This window comes from Pundamilia nyererei, unplaced genomic scaffold (genome assembly GCF_000239375.1).
Source record: "Pundamilia nyererei isolate P.nyererei 1_Seehausen unplaced genomic scaffold, PunNye1.0 scaffold00021, whole genome shotgun sequence".
NCBI classification, from domain to species: domain Eukaryota; kingdom Metazoa; phylum Chordata; class Actinopteri; order Cichliformes; family Cichlidae; genus Pundamilia; species Pundamilia nyererei.
The window spans coordinates 360,275-369,909 of NW_005187422.1; the positions used below are offsets into that span (position 1 = coordinate 360,275).

The 9,635-nt window shown below is 38.3% G+C and overlaps 1 protein-coding gene across 1 annotated transcript; it reads right to left on the reverse strand.

Annotated features, from left to right (window-relative positions):
• Window positions 1-5,105: 5,105 nt before the first annotated feature.
• eevs (2-epi-5-epi-valiolone synthase) lies at window positions 5,106-7,894 on the reverse strand. The gene is made up of 5 exons (XM_005726608.1): window positions 7,731-7,894; window positions 6,347-6,980; window positions 5,905-6,144; window positions 5,438-5,690; window positions 5,106-5,228 (listed from the first exon to the last, which is right to left on the reverse strand). The coding sequence occupies exons 1-5, from the start codon at window positions 7,871-7,873 to the stop codon at window positions 5,131-5,133; spliced, it is 1,368 nt and encodes a 455-aa protein (XP_005726665.1). The 5' UTR covers window positions 7,874-7,894; the 3' UTR covers window positions 5,106-5,130.
• Window positions 7,895-9,635: the final 1,741 nt, after the last annotated feature.

Here is a 9,635-nt window from a genome sequence, read left to right on the forward strand (position 1 = left end):
TCTAATACCCTGATTTCATAAAACTATGATGATGTGTTTTTTGAGATGAGATCTGAGGCTGTCTGCATACAGTGTCCATCTCCCACGTGTGTGATCATTAAATCATCGTTTGACTCAACCCGACCGGACCAGTGTTGTTATTGTGGGTTTTTCTTCTGGTGTCCATCCCCAATATTTTGAACCTTAACACATCCTTGAACGTTTAGCAATAATGCCTATCTCTGCAAATGGAATTCTACAACTTCATACACTCCAAGCTATAATTGTCTATAGCAATTATAGTTGCTTTTCACTTTTTCACTTATGCTATATGTCGGGGTGTGATAGTTTAGATGATTTCAACTATTTGAATATATTTTGCATGATTTTTTAGCCTACATAAAATGCTCAGCCAGTGCATAACAAATGTTTTTAGTCCTTGTAGGATTTAGTGAAGTTAAACCTTAAGGACCCTTTAAAATTCTGACTCAGTTTCAAAAGGAGGTTCTTCAGTGTAAAGAACATTAGACATTGGCAGACCTTTAGAAGAAGGTTCTTCATTTGGAATAACATCAGACACTGGTGGACTTCCAAAAGGGGGCTTGAAGATCTTGCATATGGTGTTCTTTGCTACGTCCACAATTGTTCTGAGAAGCTCTTGTGCAAAGTTTGCAATTTTGTTGAGTAGAATTTCTTCTGGATATGTCATCTCTGATGGAAAAGGAGAAGATGTCTTGGCTTTCCATTTCTCTGAGGGTTTTGGAGACTCGAGCCAAAGTGGCTTTTGTGACAATGCTGGAGAGTATGCTCAGGTTCTGGGAGGCCATGTTCAAAAGGGGGCAAGGAGGAAGACCTGGAAGGACACAGGGGAACTACCTCTATCACCACTTCCTGTGCAGTGAGCTTTATGCTTCCTGCTGCGTCTCTTTAAGGGTTTGAATGTCATTTCTGGCATTGCTGAGGAGTTTAGGTAAAATAAAGTTAGAAGAATTATCTTTTAAACCTATTTAAAGAATCACAGAAATATTGAAACACTGTAGCTGGACTGTTAATAATTGCGAATCACTGAAATTTAGGAGGTATGGCCTCTGGAAACTTAAGCAGGATTCAGGCTTGAAACTCTGTCCCTCATTTTATTAATTATGTTTAATGCCCACATCTGAAACAGAAAGGATATTTACGGTACAGTTTCATTTAGAGGTTATGTGAACATAATGAATAAAATAAATTTCCAGTTTCAGAAGAGGTTTGGCTTCTTTTTCTTCTAAATCCTTTGGGAATTCAAATTCCCAAAGCCTTCAAAGCAAAGCAAAAGAGAGGCTTTCTCAAAGTATTTACACTTCATCACAAACAGGTTTTTAGGTGTGAGGTGGATGGTCTGTAGGTGTCACAGTAACTCACTGCTCTCTGAGTGTCTCTTTGCTCTTCTCCACCAAAGCATCCCTCAGCTCTTCGGCAGTGATGTGCAGTGGGATTTGATTTTCCTGCTGAAGTCTAAGGAACTCCATCTTCATTCCAATCTAAAAATAAAAGGAGATATTTAATCACCACCACTCTCCGGTCCTCAGAAATCACCTGATATTTGATCTCAGTTTTGGTTTGGACGGATATGGGTCTTACTTGAGCTCTGAAGCCCAGAAGACGCCAGCAGATCTTCACAGCCACGTTGTAAATGGGTGTGTTGAACAACACCTGTCAAAGAAATAAAAAATTACTCATTGTTACTTAAGTCTATTCTCAGTTTGTCAGCTTTTAAAACTACATCAAATTCTTCAAACTGTTGAAATGCAGCAAAAACTAAGACTGTCACATAACCTGATGGGTTTGTAGAGTCCTCTGCTTGCTTCCATTGAAATGTTGCTGTTGTATCAAAGTTGGGAACAATACCTGTTAAATACTCCCCAAAACTTCCACAGATGAGCTGTTTTTAAAGTCTGATGCAGAGTTACAAATGCAGGATTTACAGGAGTTAGGAGGGTTAAGAGAATTGAATTCAGTTGACTGCAATCTACTGGCATCTAATGGTGACATTGTAACTTTAGTGGTACCTGAAAAAGGGCCAGGCGCTGCACTGCTTCAGCCTGAGCCTGTGCAGTCAGCACACACAGCCTGTGTGTCTAATATGTGAATAAAAATCAATGAAAGTTTTCCTCCCTTTTCCAATCAAAAGTTCCTAGTAGAGTTTCTGACCTTCAGCACCATGGAGCTTTTAATTTGTTTATTGTGATGCAGTGGGCCAGAGCTACACTCTGATTCACTGTTTCACATCTTGTGCTACGCGCACTGAGCGTTACTAATAGCTTTTGCTTTGGTGTATTTTGGACTTTTCAATAATAGAGCCATTGATGAAACGTTCCCAAGTGTGGGAATATTTACAGTTGGTGCTACAGAATTAGTTTATTCTCCATATTTATTCAAATATAATATACTCATGGTGGCATATTATTCAAGAGTTGCCTTCCTACTCACTGGGAAATAAAAATGGGAAGATGGTAAGATGAATATTGGGAAATGAGATAAAGGAATGTGGGTGAAAACAATGAACTGACGACATCAGTGCAGGTTTGTATATAAACACATCACAACATAGTCATATGTACTGCCTCATTGCATTATGTAATATCCTCCATGTCAATTATGTAATTTACAATCAATGACAAACCCATTTCACTATATTTTTTATGTTTTTTATTATTATTTTATAGATGGAATTACTCAGGCAGATGTCTTTAGTGCTGGGTATAGACAACAAAAACCTATCAAATGAAGTCAGATTTGGCTGTGCAACAACCACTGTTGCCAGCAGATGTCCACCATGAGTGCAATGAATGAAGCTTGGGGTAGTTGGCCAGTTTTCAACACAGTTGTAGAAAAAGGGATCAGAGCTTCATAAGCCTTGTTTTGCCATCCCTGCTGTTAATGCTTCCTGTCAGTTTGCTCTAACCTCTGTTTCTGTGCAGACCTCACCTCCAGTAAATGTGACTGTGTGTGTGTGTACACAGACTTATATGCAGCCTAGAAACCACTGCATTTCAGACAGTTTTTTTCTCTGCACTTTTAGCAACCTGTAAATAAACCTGTGTAAACTTTTTCTCAGTGTCCTATGAATGAGCTCTGCCAAATCTCTCAGGAACAGTGGTCAGATATCCAGCTAGACTTATACCAGAAGGTTTTTGGTGGCTGCTAAAAGCATCTGGTTGTGTGCCACTTGCTAAGGGAATATTTAAGCCTCTGGGGTGTCCAGATCACATGAACAATGATGTATAGCAGCAAGATGCAGCCTGGTTTTCAGATGTGAGAGATTTGTGTGTTTGGAATGTACAGTTATGAATGCAGATTGCAATGTAAATGATGTCTCGGAGGAGTGATGGACCTCCTGCTGTCAGGCCTGCAATGTGCTCCTCGGTTTGTGTTGCATCTTATTGCAACACCTGATTGTTCTGTGTTTTTAGCCCATCCATAACAGGGCTAAAACACAGAGACAACCATTCGTGCTCACACTCACACCTGGCTTATCTTGAATCACCCATGAACCTAACATGAATCCCTGCTAATAACAGAAAACCATTCACTTCTAAACTCACTCATTGATTTCTTTTATAAAGTTATAAACTTATTTAAAACCTACCAAAATAGAATTTTCAATTAAAATTAAGAACTGAACTTAAATAAAGAAACCACTACTGTTAAGAATGAAAGAAAAATACTTATTAAAAAAATGAATGAGGAATCAGGATAGACTTTTATTTTATATATAGCTTGTAGGCCAAGTGAGGAAGTAATTACATAATAGTTGATGATACAATGGCATGGCTTGGGGGTCAATAGCAGAAGTAGCAGCCTGAAGAAGGATGCCAGTTAACATCAGTCAGTGCTGGTGAATAAACACGGGCTGGTTTGTATCTCTCCCTCAAGCCTCCTACTTTACTTCTTTAGAACTACTGGCCATTTAAACAACTCCTCTGTATTTGTATCAAAGCACCCGTGGTTACGTATTTATCACTGCAATGTTATTTATTGAAGGGTCTGTGCCTTACATTATTAAGCATCTGTATAATTAAAATTGAATTGAATATTTAGTCAGTTTATATTTTACGTTAACCTATCCATCCATCCATAAATTGTTTAAGTAAAACCTGTAATTGCATCTTCAGCCAAAATGAGAAATTTAAAGAAGATAAGTAGTCATACTATCATAAACAAAACTTAATGCCAGGGTGCTGGTGTAAGGATGTGGCAGTTGGAGAATTAGGATAATTAGGATATATCAGGAAATGTGGGACATACAGAGGAAGAGGAAATTAATCAATAATGTGCATTTTATAGATTTTTGTGTTGCATTTTGATGTTGACAAAAATGCAATTTCCCCCACTTTCCAAATCATATATTTCCAACTGCACCTTTTTTTCCAGAAGAAGGGATCAGAAACAGTATCAGGATTGAAACTGCATTTTGTGTTTTTATTCATTTGTTTTTTAATCATTCATTTAAAAAAAAACAAATACGTGCGGTAAGATTGTGTGATGCTGTTTCTACATTTGCCTTGATGTTGACGTTTTTAGCATATCAGGTTTGCTATGAAATAAGCAAATAAATACACTTAACATTTAATTTTTTTAATAAATGTTAAATCAATTTTAAAGTTGAAATAATGCTATTAAAAGAGTTTTAAGGGTAAAACACGAGTGAACTGTTACAAACACAAACTCCACTGATAACCAATTAAAAATCTTTAATGGCGCTTATATATTTGACAGACATAACAAGCAACGAACACAAGCTGTAAGCGGCTTCTTATATTTCTGTGGATCTTATATTATTTGCTAGCTGTTGCTGCCCTTATGTGACAAATTATTTTTGACTGTATCACACAACAATGAGAACACTTAGGACAATAATAACAATAGGAACACACACTAGCAATAATTCTGACAGTTATAGGCCATTTCTATAGGCTTTAAGATTATCAATACAAAAATAGTTATCTCACAATGTGACTGTTTCTGAAAATGCAGCAGACCAATGCTATAAACCAGTTTCTCCTACCAGTACGAAACATTTAAAAGTACAGTACATAATACTACACACTTAAAAATGTAAAAACAAAACATTAAAAAAACCAGTATTGAGGGGGTTGTAGGATGACACTATTAAGGGTCACAGTTGCTCTCAGAAGCGGTGCTCAGTTCCTCGCACCATTTTTCGTAAGCTCTGTGCAGGATCTCATATGATGTGTTATTAAAAATTTCTGCAATAAAAAGAAGAGCAAAGCAAAATTTTTAACTATTTAGTACAAAAGACCAACTCAAACAGTTAATTCAGCAGCAAAAAATGTGAAACTTCCAGTTCCGCCTTTGTTGCAAATACATAAGCAATGACTTCTACTTCTTTCTGGAAGGAAAAAACGTGTTTTGTAGCAGTGACAAGTACATTTAAGTCAAGCAACAGGATCCGTACCTGCTTCCCCGAGACCTACAGGGAGAGGCATTCTGACCAGGCCGCCAGAATGTTTCAGCCTGTCCTGCAGAGAATTCTGTATGAGCTCCATAGTAAACTCTTGATGCCAGACAGGAAGCTCCAGGCTCACCATGCAGCTGATGATCCTCTGCTTCTCCTCTTCTGTCAATAGACCACTCTCTTTGGACACATAAACCATATAGGACATATCTATGTTCACTGCCTCACCGTGAAGCAGAGACGGGAGAACTTTCTGGACGGGGAAGAGAAAGGTGAGATGATATCATTTGCAACCTGAATGAAAATGTGAAACCCTACACTTTTAAGATATCCGTGTGTGTGTATATATAATCTCAAAAGTGTTTAAAGCTCTACATAGCGTTAATGTATATTTTGCACATACTCCATAAACTTTATCAGCAAAAGATACAAAGGGTTCAGCTGTATTTGCCATTAGTGATCATTACCATCTCTAATGCTGGACTGATAAGATGGCCAAAGTCCACAAGTCTGTCGAGGTCATCCTCCCAAAGGTTTGGGGCAAGCTCCTCCAACATAGTCATAATAGCTATGCGAGTTGCCTGTGATGCAGCCTTTAGGGTGCTGCACCCATATACACTGTTATCAATTTGGAATTTAGTGTCCAATAGCATAGAGCCATGTTTCTCGAGAAGTTCGAAGAGGCCGCCGTGCTTCATCATAGCCATCTGCAAAAAACCGACAAAAATTGCATGGAGTTATACTTCTGCTGTCGGGGTCACTCATCTTTAGTGACGTCTGGACTAGTTTCTCTGCTATAAATGGCACATGTGTGACTGTAGTACTTGACCTTTATGGCCCATGAGATTAGCACAAGTTGCTGGGGTTTTTTCAACGTACAGACTTTATCATAAATTAAATTTGCCGTACCTTTAAAATCTCTGCCAGCCCATTGGAGATATGTCGTCGGGAAACAGTCTGTATGAATGATAGATCAAGGAAGGTGGCAGCAGGTGGAATGTAGGCACCCAGCTTATTCTTGCAGTTTGCAAAGTTAACCCCTGTCTTTGCCCCTACGCTGGCATCGATGTAGGAGAGCAGTGTGGTTGGGACTCTGATGTAAGGAGTGCGCCTCCTGTAGAGTGAGGCAGCAAAGCCCACTATGTCAAGGCACACGCCTCCACCAATGGCAATGATGGGCTCTGTTCGTCGGTCAAGAGAGAAGTTGTTGACCTCATCTAAGATCTTCAGGGCCATCTCCATAGATTTGTTCTCCTCAGTGGTGGGTAGAGCCAAGATCTTGTAAGAGACATTGTTGGCCTCTAAGTATTCAGTTAGCTTGGAGCCATAGATTTGAAAGACTGCCTGGTCAACCACCACAAAGCGTCTGATTGGCTTGTTTGATTTTTTAATGTCCTCTAGCTGCTGAGGGTCATTGATGTGGCCCAGAAGGAGGGTGTCGTTGCCTGGGTCCAGCAAGCCCTGAGTTTCAGTTACCTTGTAAGTAAAGACAATGGGACTGATAACTGTCCAGGTTGTACCCTTCTCTGTGACATTTTCACAGCTGCCAGACAAGACACAAAAAAGTATTTATTATAATCACAGGACACTACGATGACCTTTGGTCTGTATTTGGGCTGAGATTAAAAAGACTGTAAGTTAATAACAGTTAACAGTAACAATTAAAGTATTTCTGAACAGAGACGTCATCTACCTGTCCATCATCTTGGTCTAACCTCACAATTATGCAAGATTAAAAACAATAAATAGCTTCTTTATTAGTCATCTGAGCCTCATTTAACAGCATTCTTTCGTATTATGTCAGGATACAAACAGTTTAAAGCACTAAAACGCTCGTCTTCAAAATGCTTGATGTTGTACTTATCAATAAAAAAAACTGTGTTATGTAATCATATGTAATGCATTATTACAGAAAAAGACTGTAGTGTTACATTTCAAACTGATGTGTGACTTAAAGCAAAGAAAAATGGGTTTTTTGAATTGCAGCCAAAAGCAGCTAACCTCTGGCTAAATTCCACTTCCTGAAAAATACCAGTGGCACTTTCTGCCATTAGAAAAGACTAAATAATGCAGAAATTATAATTTAACTCGGCAATATTTGCAAATATCAGATTACTACTATCAAACTAACTAAGTGATAATTTGCAGTGTATAATTTACTGAGAAGAGCATTAGACTGAAGAAAATGAAAGAAATTTGCAAACAAAAAGAGGTCAGTCGTAAAATACGAATAAAGGTTTATCACAGTTTTCCCTGTGATTTCTGTAAATTAGACTACGGTGTGTGTACTCACATTTTTGCAGCCGAGACACTGTCCACTCGGTCCTTATTGATCTTTTTTCCCAGTTGGCCCTTCCATGTACTTTTGACCCGCACTAAACTAAACTCAGTTGTCTTTTCTTTGGCATCTTTTTCCTCTGGTTGAACTTTTCCCATTCTTGTAGGCTGTAAGTTACAGGTGTGAACAAAGCAAGTGACAAGTTCATCCTGCCTTAGGAGCCTTTAGATATAGCAGTGTTTAGAGAATGCCCTTAGGACAAGGGAGGAGCTTTTTGAGATGCTTCACATGTCAATGCACGCATTTTGCGTAACTCTGAGGTAACACCTGCTTTTTGAATACAGTATGACATTACTTAACTGTATGTATAACAGTTTAACCACAATAAATACATACAGCAGTTGAACAGTTTTGGAATATGCACACTTTTTTGCTCCTGTTGGTGAAGGTGCAGTTTTTGTTGGGTTTTTATTTTTTTCAAACCACACTTTGAAAAACAGTCAGGTGGTAACAAGGACATTTTTCAAAACAGGTTTGACTGACTTCAAGGTTAAGTTTTAAGGCATCAAACAACACGGCACTGGCATTGAATATGTTAGACTGAGAACACTGATTAAGTATTAATGTTTTTTTCTTAATCTAATTAACAACATTGTAAAACACAACCTGACTTATTCTGTAAACAGTAATTACAGGATACACAGAAGTACAAATACAACGAGAAAAGAATCCAAAACGTTGAGATTGGAAGGATTTACAAGCTCACCAAAACCCGCTCAGTTCTAATCTTCTTCCTGTCAGGAATATTCTATGTATCTGATGGTTAAAATGGAGAAAGAAGTCCTGGAAAGAGGCATTGCTTTGCAACTTAACATGGAGTAAGAATAGCGTAAGCTCACAGCCATGTTAGATATTTTGACAATACACCAGGACAAAATGAATACAGCAAGTGCTACATGCACTTCAAGGAAATCCTTTATAAACACAACTGCTCAACAGCAAATAAGGGAACTAATATTCAGCATGTGAAACTTGACTTTCTAACCCCAACATGTTGCTACATGACAGAAATCTGTGTATTGGATTCCAAAAAAAAAAAACCTGGCACTTCCTAGTGCGATATTATTTGAGCTATATTTGAAAATTCTATGTCATAGCACTGTTGTTACGTTTTATAGTTCATGTTATTGTTGAACACTTTTAATGTCCATGTCAACCTTTCAAGCAGCAGAACAGGAAACACACAACTGAGTGAGTGAACCAAAAAAGACTGCATTTGATGTACAGTACCTTGACACATACACTAGTCAATCCTGCAACTAAAACTTCCCTACCCCCATTAAACTGAGAGGCTTGCCTAACTGTAGTCATGTAAACCCAATGGTTTCCTTGATAATAAATGGCTTGACCACTTAACTCATATTCAGAAGTTCTTTTCGACCAGTGAGATCATTTTAATTTGACTGGATCAAGTAAAACAAGGCTAAGACGTGATGGATGCTCAGTGATCCCACACAGTTGATTCTGTTGATCTGTTTGGAGCATTTTCAGTGAGAGAAACATTTTGTCACTCATCCAAGTGACTTCTCAGTCTTCAGTGAGACTGACAAAGAAAATGCTATGTCCATGAACAGATTCAACTTTTTGCTGTGATATTTCGTGTGCTTTTGGCAGGTCAAAAACTGAAGATGCTAATCCACCTGAGTCAAGCACAGAGGGTCCTAGAGATGGGGATGTTCACTGCCTATAGAGCTCTGGCCATGGATCTCCACATGGAAAAAGACTGAAAATGCAATCAAGGTGCTAAAGGTGAGTTAAAATCAGAGAATTTGATGAACTCTGAAGATGCATTGGGTCCTTTTTGGATATTAAGAATACCTTTGTGATGGGTCTCATCCTTTCCACAATATTATATTATAT